The 27286-nt window shown below is 41.0% G+C and overlaps 1 protein-coding gene across 2 annotated transcripts; it reads left to right on the top strand.

The window, feature by feature from the left end:
- Positions 1-335: 335 nt before the first annotated feature.
- SLC16A14 (solute carrier family 16 member 14) lies at positions 336-27286 on the top strand. 2 transcript variants are annotated; one of them, XM_032765668.2, is made up of 5 exons: positions 336-412; positions 6368-6644; positions 10337-10480; positions 19303-20298; positions 27059-27286. In XM_032765668.2, exons 2-5 carry the CDS (start codon positions 6383-6385, stop codon positions 27205-27207), a joined length of 1551 nt encoding a protein of 516 aa, XP_032621559.1. In that variant the 5' UTR covers positions 336-412; positions 6368-6382; the 3' UTR covers positions 27208-27286. The 2 variants fall into 2 exon arrangements, with proteins under 2 accessions (XP_032621559.1, XP_032621560.1); XM_032765669.2 differs by lacking the exon at positions 10337-10480.

Raw genomic sequence — 27286 nt, forward strand, 5'->3', positions numbered from 1 at the left:
AGTGATAACCTGTGCAGCGGTAAACTCAATCCAACCACAAGAGTGTGCATGTGAGAGGATTGCAAATCTCTTCCGCCAAACCAGAATTAGCCGGTATCACTGGCACATGAGAGAGCGTGTAGAGCTGAAATTGCCCTGGATGGATACAGGATCATGCAGAAGACGAGCTGTTCTGGGGGCAAAAGGGCAGCGATCGGCCGCAGCCTCCTACCAAAAATAAGCCCCAGTCCAGCACCCCCCGGGCCAAGGGGAGGGAACCGGCTGGGCTGGCGCAGGGAGGCTGAGCGGAGCCTGGGCTGAGGATGATAGGCAGGACGGCAACAAAGCCAGGGGCTTGGAGGAAAGCAGCAAGTTTCGGCGAGAGCCGGGAATAAAGCCCTGCGAGTCGCAGGGCTGGCTCAGGCCCCGAGCGGTGAGTGTGGCTGGGCCGGCGCGCTCCAGGGGAGGCTGCTCTGTGGACCAGAGGGGCTGAATGGCACCGGGACATGGCGAGGGGGCAGGATCCGTGCCACGGAGCCGCATCGGGAGACAGGGAGGTTCCGGGAAGGGAGCTCAGCTCAGCTGAGTGCGGAGGCGGCACCGCTTTGTCTGTGGCTCTGGCGGAGAAGCGCTGCTGCAGCAGCGCGGTAACTAGCGGTCATTCTTTGTGCTACCGGCAGGCAGAGGAAGGGTGCAGCCTGCAGGGCTGGTAACCTGCCCGAAAGCGGCATCACGGCTGCAGGCATCTCCCCTCCGCCACTGGAGCTCTCTCCCGCGGACAGCGAAGGAGCAGCGTCCTCAGTGTCCTGTTATGTTCCTCCTTTTCCCCACGCTCAGGGGCAAGCGTTAACCCCTTTGCATTCAGTGATCTCTAGGGCCTGCTAGCCTCTGTGTGCGTGTCTGTCTGCGGTGGCTGAATTTCTGAGAAACTTACTATGTGGTATTACTTTCTGAGTCAATGGTCCTGATTTAAATTGGGGGGAGAGGGAACATAGGATCTGAATCTTGGAAACCTTACATGTACAATCTGGAAAAAATAGCAATCTCCAAGAATATTTTCTAAAACAATTTCCACAACAAACATTTCATTAGCTGTAATCCATTCATTACTGGAATCCAATGGGAGAAAAAAAATCTGTTCTCAGATCTTAGTTCCATAATTCTGCTTCCCCTAATAACCATGTTACATGCTCCTAGGGAGCGAATAACATCAGGAACAAGATCCATCATACGGATCCTATAACAACAGCAAAGAGTGAGAAAAATAGCCAGAGAGTAAGAAAGATAGTGTTGTAGCTGAGGAGCATGGAGACCTGTGTTCTTGCCCTGACTCTGCCAAAGACTTCCTTCATGACCTTGACCAACTCACTTAGCCCCACATTTTCAAAAGAAGTCTCTGCACTAGATTTCATGCACTTTCATGCAAGTGAAGACACCTTAGGCATGACTTATCTAAGTGCTGAATTTTCACATTTCCATTGAAATCAATGAGGTGTTAACCTGAAAATCAGACTAAATGTGTTCCAGGCTGGGCAACCAAAAATTAAAGCACCCAAAATTGGAGGCCACTTTGTAAATGTCGCCCTTAACTTTTCTGTGCCCTGGTAAAATGGGGATATTACTATTTAGGGTACCCAGCTGGGGTGTTGTGAGGCCAAATTCGTTACTATTTGTAAAACAATTAGAGTTCTTTGATGGAAGTTGCTATAAAAGTGCAATATTCTATAATTTTAACATTAAAGATAATCAACCACTGGAACTGGTTGCCTGGGGATATGGTAAATTCTCCTTCACTTATTGTGATGTTCCCCTCTGGTGTTGTCTGGACCAGTGATCTGCTAGGCCACTCCCATCCTTGACTCTGGGAGCCAGCCTTACCCTGCTCTGCTGTGAGAACCCCCACTCCTGGGCTGTTCACGCACAGTGTCTGGCGTGTAAGTTGCTCCCAGCTACTTGCAAGCGAATGACACTAGCCAATATCTCTGGTCCCAGACGCAACCCTAGGAACCTCGGTCTTGCAGTGTCCAGTTATGTCCACTAGATAATGCAAGCTTATACGAGTTTGTCAATTTAACAAAGAAATTGATATGTACCAGGCTTGTTATCCCAAGGGGAGCCTCTGACACACTGCAAACAAAACGCACTGCTTCAGGTAGAATAAACAAACAGATTTATTAGTTGTAAAGATAGATTTTAAGTGATTATAAGTTAAAACATAACAAGTCAGATTTGGTCAAATGAAATAAAAGCAAAATATATTAAGTAAGCTGATCTTAACTCTTTCAATGTCCTTAAAGACTTAGAGCTTCTCACCATAGGCTGGCTGGTTACTTTTCAGTCAGGTTCTCCCCTTTGATCAGCGTTTCAGTTGCTTGGTGGCGGTGGTGTCTGTAGATGTAGGTGGAAGAGAGAGAGCGAGCATGGCAAAATGTCTCTCCCTTTTATCATGTCCTTTCTTTCCTCTTGGCTTTGCTCCCCCGCCTTCAGAGTCAGGTGAGCATTACCTCATCACAGTTCTAAACTGACCAAAGGAAGGGGGGTGACTCCCTGAGAGTCTAACAGATCCTTTTGTTGCTGTCTAAGCCAGTATCCATTGTTCCTGTGAAGCTGGGCTGGGTTTGTCCCATCCATGCCCTGATGAGGTGTGAACTGCCTCCCTGTTCTTGGAGAGTTTTTGCATGGGCTTGCTTTAAGCCATGAGGATGTATTTTCAGCCTCATAACTACATACATGAAATTATAACCTATAACCTTACTATAAAAGTTACTATAACATCACTATAACAACCATGCTCAGTGCATCAGGAGCCTTCCACAGACACTCAACATGGCAAACTTTGCATTAGATACCACACAATCATTTTATAAAGATGAACATGGGGGTGTAGAGGGTGTTCCCCCAAGGTACAGAATGTCACACTTATACTCTTTAAATCAAGACTGGATGTCTTTAAAAAATATATGCTTTAGTTCAACCACAGGCTGTAGTGCTAGATGCAGGAGTCACTGGATGAAATCTAGGGTCCGAGTTATACAGGAGGTCAGAGTAGATGATGATAATAGTTCTTTCTGGCATTAATATTTATTAAACTATTAATTCACCAGAGAAGGCAGTTAACATCATGCAGAAGTTGCTTCTCATTCTCCTCAATGAGTTAAGTGAGATAGGCAGACACCTGACAGTCCTGCAAGCAGAACTCCCATGAGACTTTATGGGTCCTATCTAGTAGATGAAACTGCTATGTTGGGTGCACACTGGATGAGGAGCCCTTAAAAATCTAGCCTTGTTTCACAGAGGGAGTTGCTAGGTGCTGAGCATTTGAAAAATCTGGTCCTTATTAATGTGTCTAAATGGGAGCTGACCTCTTTTGAAGATTTGGCACCCCTTATGGGCGCTGAGCATTTGAAAACTGATTCTGAGCTCTTCTGACTGGCTCTTAGAAGTGACTGCCACATCCAAACCCAGTCACAGGTGAAGGGAGTCAGGGTGGGGGTATCATGCTTTGTTGTTGTGACTGTGGATCTCACAATCTTGTTTAGCTGGGGGAAATATGTATGGCTTTGCATATAAGCTGTTGGCACTTGTGCTATAATTTCTTTACAATTTTGCAGTTGCAAAGAGTGTCCTCTGCTTCTCTGACTTCTAAGATACTACATTCTACTTAGATACATGCACAATGTAATAGGTCAAGGGTGTGCTGAGTCATGAGTGAGGAGAGCAGCCAAATGTCCAATCCTAGCTCTGTTCAGCATTTGAGAGTTTGCACAAGTATTGCAAATGACCTTTCCTGCTTGTGGCTGTATTTACATACAGATTCTGGACTAAATATAAACATGAAGGGAGATTAATAGTGCAAAAGTGAGAAAGAATCCAGTTCACACAGGGTAAAAATAAGCATTTCCCTTTTACCCAGGGCTAATGGATGTTGCTGCAAGTCTGGCACTAACTCAGATCACTTTGTTATATCAGTTTATTTGTCTGGGGCCATGCGTACTGTTGTTAAGTGAGCAGTTTCTTTGCTATTGCAAATAGGATGAATATCATTGCTGGACATAAGTCCCACTGAAAAAAATGTTACTGCTTTAAGTTACTTTTGTTTTAAATTATTTTTAAAATATTTAAATATTAAATAAAAATTATATTAAATAATAAATAAATAAAATATTTTAAAATACACAAAATGACTATGTACAGTATCAGTATTTAGGAAATTTGATATAATGTTTAGTGAATATATAACCCCCATATAGATAAATCAAGATTACTTTTTCAATGACTAGTGGTTTGGGGTGCGTCAATCTTTGGGCAATCTGAGATAGTTTATAGGGCTTGATTGTGAGAGAGCAGGGCCAAATTCTGTCCTCTTTTATACCTATATAGCCTTACCGATGTCACCATTCTGTGGGCTTTGTCTTGTTTGTGCCTTACCTATTATTATGTCTCTGCTGTTGTTGTTTCTGTGTTGACTGTTATTTGTGTAACAATGGCACTGAGATGTACTAGAAGGCAACATACGAATTTAATTTATCGTTAGAATTCTGCAGTAATTGGATTTTGTTAGTGATGAATAAAATCTCTTATTTATTGAAAAACATCACACATTACTTTAAGTTATGCGTTTAATGTCTTAAAAGTAGCTATTGTTTCAAGAATCATATTATACTATTAAATGGGGTACACAGAAGACCACCAGAAATTGTTTCACTGTTTCTAATATATTTTCTTTTGTCTGTTTCTGGAGCCACTTCCTGTTGCCATTTCTTCAGGGTGGAGAGAGAAAAAACACACCTTATCTGGTAACTTGTACCACTAAAGGTCCCAGTCTCCATGAAAACCTCTGTGGTGCTCCATAGTATTGTAATATTTGAATACATCACAGGATAAATGGAGAGTTGGTTCTGCATCTTGACTCATTGAGTTAAAAATTGCCTGTGGAGTCACTTGAAATTGTGTTTATTATTTCTGGGTTGTGCTCTTCATTTGTGGGGACTAAAGAACAAACCAAAAGTCAATTTAATTTGAGACCAAGTCCTCCATACCTTGTGCACCCAAACCTTCCGACTGTGCTAGATTCTGATCTACACTGACATAAATTTGGAGTACTCGCTGATCTCAGTGAAGTTACTATGGATTTACGACAGCATAACTGAAAGCCTAACAATGTAATTTATACAGTATATCATACTGACTTTAATTGGAGCTTGAGTTATGCAAGGAAGGTAAGATCAGGCCCCTGCTCTATAATTTATGTAAGCAAAACATCTCGAAGATCATGGAATCCAAATATTTTTTCATTATTTTCTTCTTTCACCCTTGTCCCACCAAATACGAAAAATAATAAATCCCAAGATTACCATTCTTTCTGCAGAGAAAACCAATTGTAATCTGATTTATCTTTTAGTTATTATTTCCTTTTTATTAAAAGCTTTATAATTTTGAACACAAAGACACAATCTATTTGTGGATCTGGGCCAAAGTGACAAATAAGGCAAATTATAATTAACACACATACATCACATAGATAAGTACAAAACCCAGAAAGATACAAGCAATACACACACAGAATGTAGGTTTTCCATGCATTTTATATTTAAACTTATTGAAATGCTGTTATTTTACTGAAAACCACATGAAGGCACATCTGTATTAAAACGCAATAGTGAAAATATGGCTATGTCCAAATTTGTTATAAAACTGTTTCATTTTTAAAAAATCATGATCTAAATCGTGCCCCAAGCCCTCCATGTGTAGCTGTCATCCCTCCCACATGGGAGAAAGGGGTACCATTCACCTCTGCAATACCATCCCTGCTTCCTGAAACGCAGGAATGTGTGGGGGAGTGGCATAGGCAGGGCTATCTTGAGACTGGCTAAGAGAGATGAACATCATAATCCCACAGATTTTCTCATGGAAAAGCAGTATGCAGAGGTGGTCAAAAAAAAATTAGAGCTTCAAAAATGTAAATTTTCAAAATATTTCAATAAAAAAAATAAAGAAGAAGAAACTTTGAAAAAAATGTTTGTAAAATCCTCCTCCCCTATTTTTGGAACCATACAGCTGGTTGACACTTTGTGACATTTCAAAATGTTGAAAATGCAAAACAAATTCAGAAATATTTATGCAACATTTTTTCATTTTTTTACCAGCTCTAGCAACATAGATCTAGCCAGAGGCTCTCTTACCTATTTACTGTAGAAGTGGAGTTAAGGTTGTGGTTGAATAATACTGCCCTGTGGTCCCCATACTGTTCCTGTATGCAGAACCAAATGCTGGAAAGTAGGTTGGGGAACTATTTAATCTAAACTGTTAAAAAATAAAAACAAATAACTATTACAAACCTGTACCTGTTTTCTGTGCATACTGAAAGCATTTATTTTGTCTGTTTCAGAATACTGTGGGGAAAATGTGCACCACTCAAGAAGATATTGGATATGATTTTGAAGATGATTCAAAAGATAAGACGAAGACACTTAAGCCTAATCCAAACATTGATGGCGGATGGGCTTGGATGATTGTCCTTTCTTCCTTCCTTGTACATATACTCATCATGGGGTCACAAATGGCCCTTGGAATACTTAACATGGAATGGCTTGAAGAATTCAGTCAAAGTCGAGGATTGACTGCATGGGTTAGCTCCCTTAGCATGGGTATTACATTGATCGTAGGTATGTTCCAATATAATTATATTGCAAAACTGTATAGGTTTAACATAGTATTCTCCCTCCATGCCACGTATTTTCTAGCACTATTCAAATATGATAACTGAGTAGGCCATAGTGTTCTTGGACTGTAGTTTTAAAGTCACAAGGCCAAATTCAGTTGTCTACCATAGCAACTGATTTGGGCTGTGGGGCTAAAAATAGCCCTGTAGACATTCCCACTCTGGTTGGAGTCCAGGCTTTAAGCCCCTCCTTCTGGAACTTGGGCTCCAGGCCGAGCTCTATGGTCTACGCTGCTGCTCTTAGCCCTGCAGCCCAAGCCACGCAAGCCTGAGTCAATTGACCTTGGGTCTAAGACTTGGCACCACAGGCTTTTCTTTGCAGTGTAGACGTACCCTGGCATGTGAGCCATGTAGTCGGAGGCAGGGAGCAGCAGTGAAGCTGGGGGGAAACAACAGCGAGGCGAGGAGGAAGAGCAGTAGGCAGTCATGTAATGTATATCTGAGTGGTGCCTGCTAACTGCCCGGTGGATGCTGAATCAGTGGGTGCTGAATCAGTTGGCAGAAGGATCAGGAGTGGGAGAAAAATAATAGTCCTTCCAAAAAGCTTGGAGTCTATCTTAGAGTCAACTTGGGAGGTCGAGAGGTAAGGCTGGAAGGAACAGAATTAGAGACTGATTCTTCACTATCTGATGCTTTGTGCTGTCATTTACACATGTACAAAGTCTAATACCCACTTTACACAAGTGTAAAAGATAGCACAAGGTGCAAGGCAGTGTAGAATCATATTTAGAGTCTGTCTGAGGTGTGAACAGCCTGCCTGGAAGAGGGGAGGCTTGGAGGAAGATGGAAGAGTCCCTAGAAGACCTCAAAATATTAGTGTAGCTGGGTCCCATTAAGTCTTAGTTCAACCCAGAAAAAATTGGTATATTCTCTGCTCGATGTAAGGTGAAATGTCTGTCAATATTGTTGGAGTTAGGTGTACACATCCTACATGATTAAACTCTGTGCAATCTCAGTTACTTCAGTGGGGTGCCAAGGAGTCCTAGTCAGGGCAGGATCTGGCCAAACCCCACAGGTAAATCTTGAATCATGCTAGGACAGTCTACATTTCCCTGTATCTTCCTAATACTCAGAAACTGTAGTTTATTTTTGGTTTTCAAGAATGAAAGGCAAACAAGTAACTAAAATATCTTTTAGTTGAAATATGTCAATCATTAATAATTAACAATGAAGATAATTTGGGATAAAATTAAGTTCCAAAATCACAAAGGCTTATAATAGTTAAAATGTCATTAAAATCACTAACACTCTCAGAGCAGCATTCAGCCACTTCTCTGTGCTTATTTACATATTTCTTTGTCAGAGTTTTACAGACAGGCCTCTTATTTTCAGATGAGTGGTGGGATGCACCACCTGCCTCTGCAAAAGTTGATACCATCACTAATACTTAAATCAGTGCAGGGAATGCTGCTCTCTTTGCTATTTAAAGGATAGATAGATAGATAGATAGATGATGTTGACTTTCAGAGATCTGTACAGTGACTAAAATAATTTAGATTAACAGGGTTGCAGAAAAAATTCCAATCCTTCTCTAGGTGTATTTGTCTATTGCATGTATGCCTGAGAGAGAGCTTTCCAGATCTGCACTCCCAGGGATATAAGGTGCCATATTTTGGCTGTTAAACAGACCACATGTATTTGTTCCCCCTTCACCTGAGTGTAAATAGATTATCCTGTAGTACCTGTTACAGGCTCAGTGACACATTTGTAAGAGTGGTCAAATGGGATCAACAGGACAAAGTGCCAAGATAGATTAAACAGAAAGTTCTGTGTAACCACATCCATAACAAGCAGTGCAGGGCCATGCACTGAGTCTGAATCACTAACATCAACAGTTTAGGATCAATATTAGAAGACAGTAGCAATTTAAAAGACTCTGACATCCTGCTGAATCTTATAATTTTGTTAGGTACTCAGTACCTAGGTAGAATAAAGGCACAATTTTGTTAAATCAAATGCAGAAATCACATTAAAAAACAAAACATACATCTCATAAGCAAAGGAACAGGATGTTTATGTGCAGTAATATCAACCACTGCACAAGATACAAATCTTACTTCATGCCTAGTAAATACATAGCAGAGGACATTCTACAAATATGCATGCCCTTGAATGTGACAAAAGACTTATACTGTGGATGTTGTTTTCACTGCACATAGTGGAGTTCCTTTACCATGGTATTTGACAGTGGTTCATAGACTGCTGTCATCTGCCTCCTCACTAAGTTTGCTGGCTGTCATGATGCTTGACATTTCTGAAAGTTGATGTGAGGATCAAGGATAGTTTAGAGTGAAACATCTGGGAAATGGATTACATCAGTCACAAGTTCCCTAAATTTACAAAGTGTTGAGGGATGTATCCTTCAAAGCATGTCCAGAATCAGCTTGATATGATTGGTTGCTAAATGATACTCTGTGACTTACGATGGGCAAATCCATGTGAGTAGGTGTATAGCGGCGTATAGCTACTCAAATGTGCTGCATTGGCAGTGGTGGAAGTATACTGGGGTGTTGTAGCTGGCAGGCCCTAGATTTAAGTGTCAGGGAGCTATTGAAAGGGTGTTCTGGAGGGCTCAAGAGTTTAGAATTAATTTTCCCGGCTGTCCAAAAGAGCCCATCTGTTGATCTTTAAGGCATGGAACAAGGCCCATCTTTTCTCAAGAATTTTAGTTAATGAGGAATGGACCGATTATGTTATTAAATTCTATACATACATCTAAGTCATAACAGAGTACATTTTATACATCAGTAAATAAATAAATAAATAAATAAATAAAAGTATCTCCACCTCTCTAGAGGCTGTGAAATAGCAACGAATCAAACTAAAGGGTGGATCTTTACTGTAAGATTTGGCCTTCATTTTCACAAATTTTGAGACAGCATAGTGCTTCTCAACTGTACTGGATAAAAGGTTTCCTTTCAGCTGGATTATCGCACCTCTGGGAGAGAGAAAGCCAATGTGAATGTGGTCCCTGAGTTGAGGAAATCCTTCTTTAGAGCATGGAAGCAGACATTTTCACATTGCAACAGACAAATTAGTTGATCTTCTGCTTAACTCATCTTGCATAATGAATCCCCTGAGGAATGTAGATTCAGTGGCTAGAATCTTGATTCCACCTGCGAGTACAGTGTGCGGAGGGGAATACTACTGGTAGAGGGAGGCAGTTGTGGTTCCCTCATCCCAGAGAAGCAGGGGTTGGGGAGAGTAGCTGCGTCAGGGAAGCAGCTACACTATTACTGCACTTTCCTGTAGCAGAGAATTAAACTGCTGAGGGGGAATTCTTTGCTGACCATTTTTCGTTAATTTGGTTGCAGCAGCATGAAGTGGATTCAGGAGCAGGATTCTGTGGTCTACTAAGCATTTGCATTATCATAAGCCACTGCAGATGAAATAAAGAACTTTGAATTCAGGTATTGGCAGAGTTATTAGCCAAGGGCCTCGAGGGGTTAACTGAATGACATTTTCAAGGGCCTAAAGGGGTTAACAGGAAAAAATAATCCTTTTAATGGAATTTAACAATTTCAATTAAACTGTTTCATATTTTGTTTGAAAATGATAGTTACGGCTTTTAATAAGTTTCACAGTAAGGGCTTTACACAAACCTTTTAGCAAATTCTTCTTCATGTTCTGTGACAGGTCCTTTCATTGGTTTATTCATTAACACATGTGGGTGCCGCAAGACAGCAATAATTGGCGGGATCTTGAATGCCCTAGGCTGGGTATTGAGTGCCTATGCCTCAAATGTACATTACCTCTTCATTACATTTGGCGTGACAGCTGGTAAGCAATATTTATATTTGGAAATGCTTTTAAATAGTGTCAGTATCTTCTGGCAGTCCATTTGCTGAGAACATGAGAGAAGCTAAGATTGTTCTTGGGTCATTTTAATATTTGATTTTTTAAAAACTTCTGATACAGTGATTTTAGGTGGGGAAATGCCATTTAACAATTTTTCTTTCAGTTTATTCAGCTTGCACAGTCAAAGTAATGTTATTGTGCTATGGTTTCAGACATAATAGGCAAGGTTCTGCTCTCACTTTGAGGTCAGTGGAGTTATTCCAAATTAATACTGATGCATATGATAGATTGTAGTCCAATGGGCCTGATTTTTATTCCACACCATTTTTACATCAGTGTAACTCCATTGTCTTTAACAATGAGAACTATACTAGTGAAAGTGAGAGCAACATCAGATCAAATGGCTATTTTTGTCATGCAAGTTCTATCATACAGCATGTGAAGATGTTTTGTCAGTGGTGGGATGGCATAGAGGTCACTCAGGCATGCCACCTTTCAGTCAGGGATGGCACCACAGGCTGGTCCTGCCTTGGTTTATAAACAAGCCCAGAAAGACCTTTTTTAGTCAGAGGGCACCCCCTCTTCCATGGGTCTCATTTAATTAGTAACAGTCATAAGCATAACTAGGACCTTACTCAGATACAGCAGAGGCATTTGTCATCTCAGGCTCAGTCCAGCTAGTTCCTTCCTTCAAGATACTCTTCCTTCCTGTGCCTGGAAAAAGTTTCTTATTTTGTTCTGGAATCTTTCCTGGTTCCTTCTTTGGAGTCCTCCTTTTCTGTGCTTCTTTAAGCAGGAGTCCCCAGCTTGGAACTACACTGTATTTTTTCCCCCCTCACTCTCTCCTTAGACTGAAGTTCCTTCTCAGCTCTCCTCTCTGAGTTCTTTTAACAAATTGTCTGGTCCTTCTTAAAGTGGAGCCATCAGTTCTTCTCTCTGGACCTGGGTTGTGGGTTAGTCAGCTGTAGGGCCTTTGCCAGCTTCTCCCTCAGCTGGCACTTTCCCTTCATAAGCATAACTAGGACTAATAGCCCTAATAAGCCCTCTAGGTGCTTCACAGATCAGCCTTTCCCTGCTTATATCTCTTGGTGTCTGCTCTGATATGAGAAAGGAGACTACCTTTATGCTAGTTCCCTTCCTCCAGTTTATCCGCAATTTGTTTGGGGGCAGGGGAGCTCTGCCCCACCCTCTCTGAAAGACTCCTGGTCCTTGGCTCTTAAAGAGACAGTGATGGGATTTCCTCCCAAACACCACTCATTCCTCCCAAGTGCCACTCATATATATAACACATACTTTATATCTACAGATATATCTACATAGGCTGACCTCTAGGCACAACTGCCTTTAAAGGGCAGACGCAGCGCTATCACAAAGCTTCCCCCTCAAGAGCCAATCTATAGCCAAAATGTAGACTCAATCAAAGTTATCATTTAGCCATGTTGCCCAGACAGGGAGGCACTTTTTGTTTAGCTGCTACCAGGAAGACAACCAGTATGCTTGGCAATATCTTTTTCATGGGAACCATCCTTGGCAATAGTCTTATCTTCATCAGAAAAATTTAAGTAACCAGGATCTGAGGTTCTCTCTGTTGTAGGTAGCCCATAGGCTGCATGTGATCATCCATAGTCCATGGCATGTCATAATTTATACCATGCACCTGTGTACCTAGATGGTAGAATCTCTTTGCCACCTCCTGTCTTGTTAACAGAACTGGTATTTCACCACAAATAAACTTTTCTGTGGTAGTGGCCTCCTGAGCTTCTGGAGATGAGTCTCCCTGGATGCACACATCTAAGTTAAGGATATCTCTGTTCAGGTTCAGATCCCTTTCAGGGTTTCCAAAAACCAAAGATTGCAGTGTTTTGCCCACAGCTTATAATATCTCACTTAGCAACACCCACTTCTGTTCTTTCTTCAGCCACACTATTTTATGGATGATATTCAATATGTGAAAATCACCTTTATCTTCCTCTTTCTTTGGAGTAGAGCTCTTGGTTTTTTTGTTTTTAGCAAGGGTGTGGTTGTGGCTTTACCTTGTAGCTTTGTCACTGTCCCATTTCTTTGGACCTATGGCCAGGCAGCTCTTAGCTTATATCAGCTGATGTAAGTCCTGGCTCAGTCCATCTTTTTGTTGTAGTGACTTCACCCAGCATGATTCCAGTTCTTTTCACAAGGTAGTCACTTCAGCCTAGAGGCTCTCCAGCTCTTTCATCTTTAGCCAAATTGGACTTCAAGCCTGGTTGGACCTTAAGTTCTGGAGCTTAGTCAGTCCCTTCTGCATCAACAAACACTATTATTTCTCAGTGTCTTTTTCAAGTCTGGAATGAGCCAGCTTCTGTTCTTGCTGCATATTTGTGCTAAGATCTGGTCTCTGGAGGAGTGCATCTCTTTGAGTTCCTGCAAGGTCTCGACTTTTTGGCTCTTAACAGTGTTCAGTTGTACCAGATGTTCTGCTTTGTTCTTAACTGTGGCAACCTTTTCTTCTAGCTCTCCCCACTCCATTAGGGTTTGGGTTTGTTAGATAGCTGGTAAGAGGACCGCTGCTATATTTGTGACTGATAATGCTAAGTCTTTCACTGGGTAGTGAGTCTGCCCATCAGAGACTCTTGCATAGATGCCAGTAGCAGGGGCGGCTCCAGACACCAGCATGCCAAGCGCGTGCTTGGGGTGGCAAGCCACGGGGGGCGCTCTGCTGGTCGCCACGAGGGCGGCAGGCAGGTTGCCTTCGGCGGCATGCCTGCGGAGGGTCTGCTGGTCCCGTGGCTTTGGCAGACCTCCCACAGGCGTGCCGCCAAATCTGCGGGACCGGGGACCTCCCGCAGGCAAGCCGTCGAAGGCAGCCTGCCTACTGTGCTTGGGGTGGCAAAATACCTAGAGCCGGCCCTGGCCAGGCATTGTAGCTTCTGGTTGCAGCTTCTGGTTACAGAACAGCAGAGATCTAAGCTCTTTGTCCTCCCTTTGCTGATTTGCCTTGATTTTGGTCCAGCTGTCATTGCAGAGAGCTTTCTTCTCTGTCTGTAGCTGCTAATCTTCTTGCAGTGTGAGGATATACATAAGGCCTAAAGGGGAATGGAATATTTTATGTACAAAAAAAGCACTGACAGTAGAAGGAAGCATATTAATAATTACCACCAGCAATACTGTAAACAAATTCTCCCTCTTTTTGGGCACAATCCAACTCACATTGAAATAAGTGGGGGTCTTTCATTGTTTTCAGAGGAATCAGATTGGGGTAAAGTTTTCAAAAGTGTCTAAGTAACTTAGGAGCAAAAGTCTGATTTTTAAAAGGTGTTTAGGGGACTGTCTCATTGAAAGTCAGTATGAAAATGCAGTTTAATAGTCTACGGGTATGCCTAGTCTTCAGTCACAGAGTGTGACTGCATCTTGAGAAGACATACCTGAGCTAGCTTTAATCTAGCTAGCTTGGATACAGGAACAGTGAAGCCGAAGTGGGATGGGCTTCAGCGTGGATTAAACACCCAAGTAATTACCCAGGGTTCAGGGCAGGCTTGTATAGCCTACACTGAAGCTTATGTTGCGGTGTACCAGTACCCAAACTAGCTAGATTAAAGTTAGCTTGGGTGTGTCTACATGAGATGCAGTCACAGCTCAGACTGTGATATAGACATACCCAAAGTGATCTAGGGTATGTCTACACAACATTTTGCAGAGAGCCTCTCAGCCTGGGTTTACACATTCTGTTGATCTGGGCTGGGAAGCTCACTCCAAAATGCTGTGTAGACATACTTTAGGTGCTCCTAAAAAATTTACCCCAGACCTTATGAAAAAAGACCCAGATTTATTTTAGTTTAAAAACACCACCTTGTTTTATATTGTTCTTTTGCTTTCTGGAAAGAGAAACTAACTAGGAAAACCTCCCTAATCTTGATAAAAAAGTTGCAGTTAAAAGAAGGGACCAATATGAACTGCAGAAAATCTATGACCCAGACAACTTCTGTGCTTCCCAAATTTGATACTAGACAGAGGACCAGACAATACTTCAGTTAGAATCTGTTAACCAAGCCTAATCTCAAAAGCATCTCATAAGTGTAACTGCAAACTGAATTTGACATTGTGTTTTCATTGTTGTCTCAAGACAGAAAAGAGTATTAGATTTTTTTTTTTAAAAGAGCTGAGTGAAATTTGGAACTTCTGTCCAGTGGGAAATTCTAACATTTCAGCATTTGTTTTTGTTCTAAATTGGGATGAAAAATTTAAATTAGGCATTTTTTCATATGACAATTCCATGAAATTTTTTTGACTGTTTCAAAATTTTTGATCAAAATGAAACATTTTGACATCCCCAAATCAAAATGTTTCATTTCAGTTTAGTGAGCTGACTTGAAACACTTTGCTTTGAATCAGTTCAATATTAAAATACATTTTCCCATAGTGGCACATTGCCTTATGGGAGTTGTAGTTCAGAAGCATGATGCCCTCATTCTCCCTAACGGCCAGACTACATCTTCCATAATGTACCAATGGTCACAACAGACACGTAACTTCCATGATGCTTGATTAGAGGCAAAAGTCACATTATGCTATGGGACATGTAGTCCTCTAAGGAGCCTGTCCTGTAGGAGAGAATGAGGGCCTGAACTACAACTCCCATGATGCAATGTGCTGATAGAGAATTGCAGTTTAAAATTTTCCAGGTGAATTCAAAATACAAGTCTCTTGATTCTGATCAAACCAACCCAAAATGAAATATTTCATTTAGATTTTCCCAGCAGAAAATCAAAAATTTTCAACAAACTTAAATTTCAATTTCTGTGGAAAGATCATTCTGACGGAAAATTCCCAACTGGCTCTAATTTTTTATTATTATTATTATTTATTTGTTGATACATAGTTTGAAAAAAAGCAATGGAACTGACTGACCAGATATAGGGCCTGATCCTACAGTTCTTGTGAAGTCAACCCTCCCTTTGGTTACCACAGGAGTTTTGCCTGGATAAAAGCTACTTGATTTGGCCATGTAATGTAACTGGTATACCATGAACTAAATTCAACCCTACCTGCGTCTGACGAAGTGGGTATTCACCCACGAAAGCTCATGCTCGAAAACATCTGTTAGTCTATAAGGTGCCACAGGATTCTCTGCTGCTTTCAACCCTGGTGTAACTTTACTGAGATGCAGCCAAATCTTCTTACCATACCACATAATTTCTCTTGCTCTTTCTTAGAAAATGACATAGGGATGTCAGTTAACCATTTACACTTTTAATGAGCACAGTAGAAGAATATAAATTAGTATATGTATATCCACTGAAATGAAGGAATTGTAGCAAGCCTAAGGGATGACTAAACTTATAAAGGAAGGGTTTGGTGATATGCTGAGTGTGGGGACTACATCTTTACAGCACTATACCGTAAGCAAAAATCCTTTATGTACAAAAAAAGTCTCTATTTGCATAGATAGAGGAAGAACATAAGCCTTTGCTGAGCAATGGCTTTAGTACACCAAAGGTGTTAGGAAGATGCCAGTGGTGATGAAGTTTCTTGTAGAGAACTAGCGGCTGCTGGCCTGCCTCCCCAGAACAGGATAGAATGACACCACACCCAGAATCTGGTTCAGGCTCTTTCCCCCAGGGCTTTAGCTTTATTATTTCTACAGAAAGCTAGCACAGCACATTAATCATCCTCACCTCTTACTCCAGAATTTTCTACAGAAGCCTACTGTTCCCTGCAGGTTTCCACTCTACAGGACACCTGTCTGAGAATTATTCGCAAACCCTCCTCTTCCTCCTTACTCCCCAATCCAGGGGCTTCCTGCCAGAGCCTTCTTGCTCCTGGAAGCTCTTGCCTCAGTTCTCCTACCAGCTCTGCCTGGGAGTTACCCTGCTCTAGAGACCAAACTGCTTCCTATAGTTTCTCTTTTAGTTTCACAACTGTCTCCCAAATGGCCTACTTGCTGGCTTTCATAACCATCACCTGATCCCTAGCTTTTCAGTCTCAGCTGGGAGGTATCCGAGTCATCAGAGATGAGTCTGGGCCCAACTCCCTGTGACAAGGACTATCTTTCCAAACTCATTAAGACATGTAAAGTCTGACTTAGTCACATATTGTAGATTGTTGTAACTTCTCAGATGGTATGAGCTTTTAACATAGTGGTTGTCTGTCACAAACTAGAGTACCTCTAATCCCAGAATCCCTCATCAGAAGGTAGTTATTCACAGCTGTGAGACAGGATGGCAGAAATCACTGTAAGGAACAATTAAGGAACATTTTTTGTGTTTCTTATCTGAGTAACACTTCCATTGAAGAGGCTCTGGATGTAATGCCTCTAGAAAGATATGTTTGCAACATGAAACAAGGTGTAGTTCAGGCTCTCACTGAGCTCAACTGGTGGAAAAACAGATTTATGTTTGGTCTTTCCCAAAAGGATAAATCAGAAACTACTAGTTGTTTGGAAAAAGTCAAGAGTGATGAATATGGACAAAAGAAATCTTTTTGGAAATTCTGGTGAGATCTAAATGAAGCTCCCTGCCCCCAAAAATCCTTTAATGAAATTTCCACAAAATCTGCAGAATTTCTGTAAAGAATTTTCTTTGATTTTCTATTCTACTTGGTATCATTTTATTGATTCTATTAGAGATCACAATGATATCAAAACAGTGATGTATAATTAACTCTCATCAGGGCAGGGAGCCTTGCCTGTGTGACTCTTGCCTTATATCTGGAGCACCCTGAGGTATAAAGGAATCAATTCTCTCTTTTTTTCATCCTGTCCAAGAAAACCAGACCAAAACTATTGAACTACAGAATGTAATATGTAGAAATAAATAGCTAACATGAAAACCATATCTGTGTTCTCTAGAGAAATCTGACTGGATGTTTCAAATGAGATTGAGAAGAACTGGGACACTATCAGTGGAGTAATTCTGGTAAAAAATTGGGATCAGGGAGATGTCAGGGATATTCCCCTGCAATGCCATGAGACCTCTCTTCACTGCAACACCAAAAAAGGTTCCCACACTTGTTCTTTTCTCTCCATTGCCTTTAAAAAAGGCTTCCAGCACTTACTTACCTTGGCCTCCTACCAGCGGTGCAGTTTTTGACTGGCTCCCATCCTGTGCTGTAGTGTTCAGGCGACTCATTGCATGCCTACCCTCCTGCTAACGCTGGGGTTCTCAAACTGGGGGTTGGGACCCCTCAGGGGGTCACAAGGTTCTTACATGGGGGGTTGCAAACTGTCAGCCTCCACCTGAAACCCCGCTTTGCCTCCAGCATTTATAATGGTGTTCAATATGTAAAAAGTGTTTTTAATTTATAAGAAGGGGTCACACTCAGAGGCTTTCTGTGTGAAAGGGGTCACCAGTACAAAAGTTTGAGAACCACTGTGATAATGCTATCAGTTTATTTTTTTTCTCTTGCCAACTCCTCTTGATGTACAGTCGTCCTAGACACACCCCTCCACCCCCATTTCCAACAAACTCCTCCAATGTCTCCTCAACTCCCAGGCTCATCTCCTTGAATCTCCCCTAGTCTCTCCCATCTTTCTCCCCAGACTCATTCTAATCCTCTCAACTCAAAGCCCCTTATTCTCTCTTCCCCAAACTGCCTCTCACCACAGGCTCTTTCACCTCCTCCACATCCTTCCAGCTTCTTGTCCCTTTCCTAAAATATCTCTCTTGGTTTCCCCTATGTCCTCTCCAGTGCCTGTGCACCCCAACAGCTTTCCCCCCTTTGTCCTGGCCCCACCACCCCCATAGCTGTGTCCTCTGGTTTTGGCCTAAGGGAGGGGAATAGAGGGAGCCACACCCATTTAGCTTCTCAGTCCCTCATAGGTGGAGGGGAAGGGCCCATATAAGGATCCTGCTATGCCTGTCCAGCAATGGGAGAAGGGGGGACAGAGAGCCCTCTGTTGGCAGAAGGGTACTATTACAGCTGCCACACTGCCTCAAGCCCTATCTATTAGCTGATGTGGTAATATCTTTTATTCTTAGTTTCTCCTCTCTGTCCTCTCCCCTAAGCAGCCAACAAAAATCAGGGGGCAGAGAGGGGACAAAGGGAATGGCATTGTCAGCCCCTTCCCTCACAGCCTGAAAGTTAAGGGGAGATGTTCCCCTCTGTCATTTCCTATGATTACACCTATGTATAACTGTGTTGCGTGCAATGTTGCAATGGGCTTTGGATCAGGTATCAAAAGCAACCCATGGAGTTATAAAATGTGTCCTACAGTCACCTCTCCCCACACACACCCCGTAGTTGCAAAGTGAGGAAAAACTATCTAGCTGCAGGTTTTCATCACTCATTAACTTAAAAAGCAAGCAATTTCTATTTTCTGTCAAATAAGATACAGGTATAAGCAAATATTATGGCTGTGTGCATATACAATTAACCTTAAAATCTATGTATATTTAGTCCCACCTCTACCACTGACTTGCTGCATAACCTTGGGCACGTTACTTGGGACCTGATTTTAAGAATTGCTGAGCGTGCACAGCTCCTGATGATGTCATATTGACATATGACTGCTCAACACCTCTGCAAATATCTACAGCCATTAGCCTCAATATGGCTTGGTTTTTCTATATGTAAAATGGGACAATACTTACTTTTCAGGGATTAATTAATGCGTGTTTGGAAAGTACTATGAATTTTGGATTGAAGTAAATGATAAATGCAAAGTATTTATTTATTATATTTATATAGAAATTAGGTATAGCCCTTGTATAGTATAGCACTGGTATGTTGCTAATGTGGCTCTTGCTGCTGCAGAGTTTGGGCATCTCTGCTGTATACCTTGCTAAATCTGGAAGATTTCAGTAGAGTAGCATGTGATGTTTTTATTTTCACAGGTGTTGGGAGTGGCATGGTTTACCTTCCTGCAGTGGTCATGGTAGGACAGTATTTTCAGAAGAGAAGAGCACTAGCTCAGGGACTTAGTACCACTGGAACAGGGTTTGGAACATTTCTAATGACCGTTTTACTGAAGTATCTATGTAAGGAATTTGGATGGAGGAATGCAATGTTCATCCAGGGTGCTGTGTCTCTGAACCTGTGCGTCTGTGGAGCACTTATGAGGCCCCTTTCTTCCAAGAAGGATGCCAATGAAAAGAGTGTTGAGAGAAACACTAGTGAAGATTATCATGCAAACGCTCTGTTCCGTTCTGCAAAGCCCATAAAATCGAATGGGGTAGTACATGAAGAGCAAGAGGAAAAAGAAGGGCCAGCTAATGTCAAAGTGCTTTATAATGTTCAAGCTCTGGAGTGCAAAGGTAAAAGCAGACATGGAAAGAATTTGTATGCTCTTTGCATTCTTAAGAGAGTGAGCCAGCTGACTGTTACAATCAAGAATGGATTTGGAACATGGTACTCCAGCTACTTTGGGGCTGCGTCACTTTTTACCAATAGAGTATTTGTGGCCTTTGTGTTTTGGGCATTGTTTGCATACAGCAGCTTTGTTATTCCTTTTATTCATCTTCCAGAAATTGTCAAACAGTATAATTTATCCACACAGAATGATGTGTTTCCTTTGACCTCGATTATAGCCATAGTTCATATATTTGGTAAGGTGATCCTTGGAATCATCTCTGATTTACCTTGCATCAGTACCTGGAATGTTTTCCTGATAGCTAACTTCACTCTTGTCATCTGTATTCTTATTTTGCCATTAATGCATACATATATTGGCCTGGCAATGGTTTGTGCCCTAATAGGATTTTCCAGTGGGTATTTTTCTCTAATGCCTGTTGTGACTGAAGATTTAGTGGGGATAGAGCACCTTGCAAATGCTTACGGCATCATCATTTGTGCCAATGGGATATCTGCACTGCTAGGACCACCGTTTGCAGGTAAATAGTTCAAGTTTCAAATCAACATACATATCTGTGACTATATCTGAATTATTATATACTTGTGATATTATAATAATGCGGATAACAAAATTACAGCAGCTCCCGCTCTGATTAGAGTCCCATTTTACATGTATGTGTTTACAGAATACATTCCCCAACCTCAGTACAAACTTCCATTCTTGCAAGTCATTCGAGCTCTGTTACAAACTGTCATTTTTATGGTACATTGTTTAATATAATTGTATATACACATTTTCTAGCATAGAAAGGGTTAACATATTTACTTTTATGTTTTGTGTATCAGAGTTTACACCTGCAATGTGCATATTTCCAGATGAGAAATCTGCTGTAGTAGGGATTGCATCACGGGAGGGAGATTTCATCATGGGGGAGCACAGATTGGTTTGTACCATCACCTTCTATGGTGGGTCCACCAGGTAGATTTAAATTGTGTTTGTGCTCCAGCAGCATAGGCTCATCAACAGCTGCCTTGGCTTTGCCTGATTATCAGACAACACTGTCCAATATTGGGACTGTTCTGCATGCTCCTCCCTTGCCCCTGGGAGAAGTGAAGTTGCAGGCATTGCTACAGCTCTCCTCAAATGAACTTGGAGGGAATCAAGCCCCTTCATTGTAAGTTATCCATTACAAAGGAATGTGGAGGCAGGTCTCAAAAATACTCTCTAGAAATAATACTTTGGCCCAGACTGTGACTGTCTTTTTTGGGTGCATGAGTCAGAAGAAAGCGATAAGGTGCAATGGGTCGGTCATCTTCAGTCAGGGACAGCATGGACACTGAGCTGGGCTAGAGCCACCACCAGTATTGGGAGAACTATACTCCCTCTCTCTTTCTCTGTACCTGTCAGCAGCGCTGGAATGATGTAGATGAGAGCACATGCTGAATCCTTTCAAAGGGTAGCAAAACTACAACTCTACTGTGCGTTCTTCCAAACCCTGTCATTCAGAATTGATCCTAGTAAGAGTTAACATGCCCATGTCTCAGGAGAGAATTTGACCTTTAATTTAAAAAAAAAAAAAATACAGTGATTGCTCTAAAACAGCTTGTCCTTCTGCTTTTATATTATGAACCAATGTGGATAACATGGTAACAGGAGTTTATTTTGTGTTTCAATGCTTTTGAAACAATCTGAATGCAGAATTGAATTGCATCAGTCAAGGAATTGAGGTTGATGTATGAGTTGTCACCGTGCTAAACTCATACTTCTTGAGAAAGATCTTAGAAGGACTTTATCTCTATGTGGGTTCTTAAAAACCTTGTTTTCCTTGAACAAGAAATGTGGACAGCTCATTGAAATGTGCTTGTACAAACAGCAGTTGGAAAGGGGCCTGACTTAACCTGCCTGGCACAGATGTGGTGTCAAGAATTCCAAAGAGGAAATAGTGAGGCGATAGCTAAGAGTAAGTGAAGCAACAGCTGGCTTTAAATTCCCGTGTTATTTTAGCTCAGACCTGATAGATGCAGGTAGTAGCAGGTATATAATTTTGGGGCCAGCATTGGTTAGCATCTGCAAATTTGAGCCCTGCTTCATTCTAAACTTTCAGTGGAGAGAGTGAAGCTATTTTTAGAGCTTGTTCAATATAGAAAACATATTTCATTCCAAGTTTTTAGGTGATCTACCACAATCTTAATATTGTTAAGTAATATTGTTATTTATTAGTTGAGCTCAGAACACCAGGATGTGAAGATATACAGAACAAGTTCTTCTATGTTTTCTAAACTATCTCTTTTCAGTAAAACTGCAGCATTTAAAGCCATTTCTCATCGGAACATGTCTGCCAGAAGACTTGTTTGTGTTGATCCTGGGCAGAATTTTAATAATTTCTCCTATTCTAGAGGCCCATGTTCCATAGGAGCCAGCATATCCCCAACACAGGGTGGTGTTAGCTACAAATTTGTGTGGCCAGAGCTGCACTGGCAGTTGTTCCACAATTGTCCTTTATGGGATTTCCTCAGAAGCATCTAATTCTGGCCACTGTCTGCAAGAGGATATTGAGCAGGTGGAGCACTGCTAACCTAACAGTACAAATCCTATGTATTGATTCAGTGCATCTCTTCAGAAGTATCTGTTAGCAGCATTCCTATGAGCTCTGGCCACAAACTAAAACTTCCCCCAGTAGAAGACTTGAGGGAGTTACACAGGGTCACCTGGAGCCCACAGCTCCAACCCTAAAACTTCCAGAATCTCAAGGAATATAGGCCCAAATCCCAGTTTTTTAACAGTAACAGAGGGAAACAAATTAAAACAAACAAACAAAAAACAGGCAAATCCCATACCCTGAAACTGGGCTCTTTTGTTAGGCTCTTTACTACAGGCCATTGCTTAACAAGAGCTTGCCCCACACTGATTTCCCCTAACATCTCTCTTAAGCTTAAACTAGTTGCTGAATGGTTGGACTGTCATGGGGTATGTCAGCTGGGCCAAATAATCCACCATCTACGCCAACTGCTCACAACCAATAAAATTGTTGCATGCAAATTAGCTATAGCATAAGGATGGTGATTGGTTAAGTTTAGGGTGACCAGATGGGATGAAGAAAATATCAGGACACATGGAGAGGGTGGGGAAGTCCTGCCGGCAGAGGAAAAAAAAACAAAAAACAGAGTCCCGCTGGCAGAACAAAACAAAACAAAAAAACAAGAGCGCAAAATATTGGGACAAATTGTGTCCTGACCAAACATCGATCAGATCGCAGGACAAACGCCTAAAAATCGGGATTTTATTGGGACATCTGGTCACCCTGGTTAAGTTACATCTGATATCACAATGGTCTAGACTCTTGGTATGGCACAGATACATGCCTTGCTGTCACACAGATGTAATTTGTAAAGTCAAAAAGGTTGAAAACTTAAAAATTGGATGGCAACAGAGCACAAATCCCAGTGATGAGTGAACCTGCTGGTATTTTAAACAAAAAGAGCTCTCAACCATGCTTGTAGTTGTTTCCATTACTTTACACTGACACAACAGACATTTTAGGCTTCATGGTGACACAGACAATCCAGGAATCCTATTATAAGACTGTTCTATAGATAGTGGAGAGGGTTCCTAGCCTGCACACCTGTTAAAGGAATAGTATGCTACCACACTATTTATCTTCCCTATTTGTATGAAATCCATCACCGCAGCATCAGAAGATGTCCTTACAGACATTAATATATTTATCTTTATAACACTCTTGTAAAGTAGAGAAGTATTATCCTCATTTACAGATGAGGAAACTGCGGCACAAAAATAAGGTAACTAGTCCAAGCTCGCACATAAAAATTAGAAGTAGAGTCAGAAATTAAACTTAGATCCTCTGGGTCTCAGTCCAGTATTCTAACCACAAGCATTTAACACCTACAAGTTCAATTGCCATTGGTAGTAGGTAGCAGGAAGGGGTAATGTCAGGACCGGCTCTAGGCACCAGCAAACCAAGCACGTGCTTAGGGCAGCACAATTTCAGGGGCAGCTTTCCGGCCACCTTTTTTTTTCTGCTCTCGGAGTTTGTTTTATTTTTTATTTTTTGCTTGGAGCGGCAAAAAACCAAGAGCCGGCCCTGGGTAATGTACGATTCCTTGCACCAACTTTTATTAACCTGGCCCCATGATTGACTCACTCAAGAACATAAGACTTGAGAAGTGTAATGTTTTAAATTTACTTTAATTTTTTTTCTTTTCAATAGTCTTATGATATAATTAACCAAAATTAAATTTTTGCTTTCACTACCAGAAAGTAGTTTCATTACATAAACATTTATTGTGTAACTAGTATTAAATGCGACATATATTACATAAGGTTATTTTCTTGAACGCGGGAAATGATATTATTTCCAACATTTGGTCTAAATAATGTACAGATCAAGAGTCTTATTCTTGAAAAATTGTCTCATACTATTCCACAGAAACGGTATCTTCCTGTGGGAACAGTGACAGTACTTTGCATGTTATGTAGAGCATTTCATCAGAAGATTTGACTATGTTTTACAAATATTAGTTATCACAGCTACCCAGTGATTTGGGTAAGTGTTTCATACCCATTTTACATTTGGGTAAACTAAGCCACAGATGAATTTATTGAATGCACAAGATCACACAATGAGTCAGTGGCACAACTGGGAATAGGACCCAGGACTCTTCTTTAATTAGTCGACAATACTCTCTCCCTTGGAAAATAGAGAAGATGGTGGACTGTACTTTTTCTCTTTGTCCCAGTAAATTTTATGCTTTGTTAATTCAGCTGTTTTTTCCCTCATGAACAAAGTTAACCTCTTAATTGTGCATTATGCCGGGCATAATTCCAAGCTGAGGAGTAGAGGAAGAGGGATGCCAGCAGGGAACAGAGCAAACTAAAAGGGAAGAAGAGGAGATACCTATGCAGTTATACAGAAGGCAAATTTGTGAAGTCATATTTAAAAGAGATTGTAAAAGTTACAGCAGCCCAAGTAAAAGGGTCACACATTCTGACAACTTACATGCGTGTTTACGGCATAATTAATTAATTTCCATCAAGCTAATTGGGAATGTTATATGACTGAAGACTGCAGGATTGGGCTCGTCACGACTTGGGCTCAACTGTATCTTCAACCAATCATATGCAACACCAATTAGAATGAATTCTGTGGTCCTTGTTAAGACAAAATTCCCATAAACTTCAGAGGGAGTTCCATCTATGCAATGACTGTCGGATTGGGCCTGTTTACTTCACTGGGAATTTTATACATGTATTCAAGTGCATATGTTAGCCCTCTATATTTAGTACCAACTTCATCACTACATATACCGTAGCTGGGTTAAGTAAAATAAACTGGGTAAAATTCACCATGTGCACAGTGCTAGCATGAGTCCTATGTGTAAGTTAAACCTTCATGCTTCCCGTTGCACAGAGGTGAATTTCACCCAGAGAGTTTTTCTGGATTACTGAGTTAGCAGACCTGACAGAATAGATTTTTTCCATTTAAAATTATTTCCTTCACTTTTTCTTTACTATAATCAGAATTTTAAAAACAACAACATGCAGAAGTGGCAGGGACAATATGGGTCAGAGAAAGAAGAACAATTAAATAGGGTTAGCCAAGTCAGCCCCCTTTGTACTCAGAGGGACGTTAGAAGCAATTTGCTTTATTCCTATCTCTAGCTGCTGGTATAGGATTTATATTTGTTGTCTGGCCTGGAGTTGACGAAGATTGGAGAAACAGAAGCATTCAGAATTTGGTGATCTAGTTTTGCTATTGGGATTTATGTACCAAACAAGGATCAAACTCATACATGAAAGAAATCTGAATAAAACAGAAGGTTTGAGTTACAGACGTTAGCAAATGAACAGTGTAGGGTCTTCAGATACATGTATCACACATCCAGAGACTTATGGGAACCTAGGACTAATTTAGTCTACCGGAGTTTTGAATTTTTGAGTCATTCACTATCTGTGACTTGTTTTAGAGCTTGGATGGAGGACTGAAAACATCTCCATTTACTATTTCATAGTTAGGATGGTATTGCAGATTGACTAGGAGTCTGGGAGCCAGGAGCTCCTAAAGTCTAATACCACCTGTGCAACACACTCACTGTTTTGCTTGGGGTAATTACTTACTATGTAAGTTTCCCATTTGTAAACTGGGGTAGTAATACTGATCTTTCAATATATGGCCTGATTCTCCACTGCCCTGTGCCTTGTATAACCATTTATACCTTTGCAAATGTGAATGTAAAACAGTCATTCTGATTTAGCAGCATTTTACGTCGATTTTCCACAGGTGTAAATGACTATACCAGGTGCAAAATAGTGGAAAATCAAGCCTGTAAAGTGCTTTGTAAATGTTAAATACTAAATATCAGTCGAGCAAGATCCCTACAGTGTAAATCAGTGTAGCTCCACTGAAGTCAATTAAACTATGCTGATTTACACCAGCTGAGGATCAGAGTGTTCTCCAATGCCTCTGTAGTACAATGTGTTTTTAAGTTTACTTACAGTTGACACATTCATTGACAAAACTGATCTTTTCACAGTTTGCTATTCTTTATTCTAAGAAAGGAGGCTGGATGCAGTTATTATTAGTAGTAGTAATTTGATCACATTTTTCTAGTTATGTGAAAACATTGGCAAAAACAAGACTGGATTAAGGCAGGAAGATTCCAAGTGGAGGGGCCTATGTTTATAGAAGGAATCTATAAACATACGCTGCTCCACTTGGAATCTTCCTGCCAGACTTCTAACATGGACCCTTGTTTTTACACACACCTGAGTCCTGGCTCTTTCTGGTATGTAGGTAGTCCAGTCCAAACTCCCATTCAACTTTGTGCTGCATCCCTCTGAGTCACTCGTGTTTTCTGAACCAGGATCCCAAGGATTCTGCCTTAAGCTTCCCGGCCAAAATGTTTTGAAACTCCTAACTTCCTATACCTCACTTCAGACTAGGAGTGAAATTCTCCCATATGGAGAGGACCATCAAAAGGCCTGTGCATATCTGAAACCCCAATTTTGAGGATTTAAATGGGATATAAGTGATGCATAGGCCATGGGTTGGCTTTCTGCACAGGACTGAATAAACCACTGATTTTTGTTAGTTCATTTCTATTTTTATTGTCTAGCGATGGAGAGAATTTCCACATTTTTTTTTTTCAGAAAAAATGTGTGACTTGAATGAAGTGTCACCTAATAAGATGCATTCATGAGATAAATGCTTTTTTAACATTCCTGTTTTATGTTTCTCTGATATGCTCTCTACTGAAAACTATCTTGTCCTTGTTTTGCAGGTTGGATCTATGACATCACACAAAAATATGATTTTTCTTTTTACATTTGCGGTTTGCTCTACATGGTAGGAATAATCATTTTACTCATCCAACCTTGCATTCAAAAGAAACAATCAAAAGACCAACCCACTGATAACACAAAAGTATAGTTCAATTTATGGAATGTTTTGAAAAGTATATATTAGGTTCATGTCTCTGTTATACAGCAGTCCAAAACTGTTATTCTTA

The sequence above is a fragment of the Chelonoidis abingdonii genome, chromosome 8, assembly GCF_003597395.2.
Source record: "Chelonoidis abingdonii isolate Lonesome George chromosome 8, CheloAbing_2.0, whole genome shotgun sequence".
Lineage (NCBI taxonomy): Eukaryota > Metazoa > Chordata > Testudines > Testudinidae > Chelonoidis > Chelonoidis abingdonii.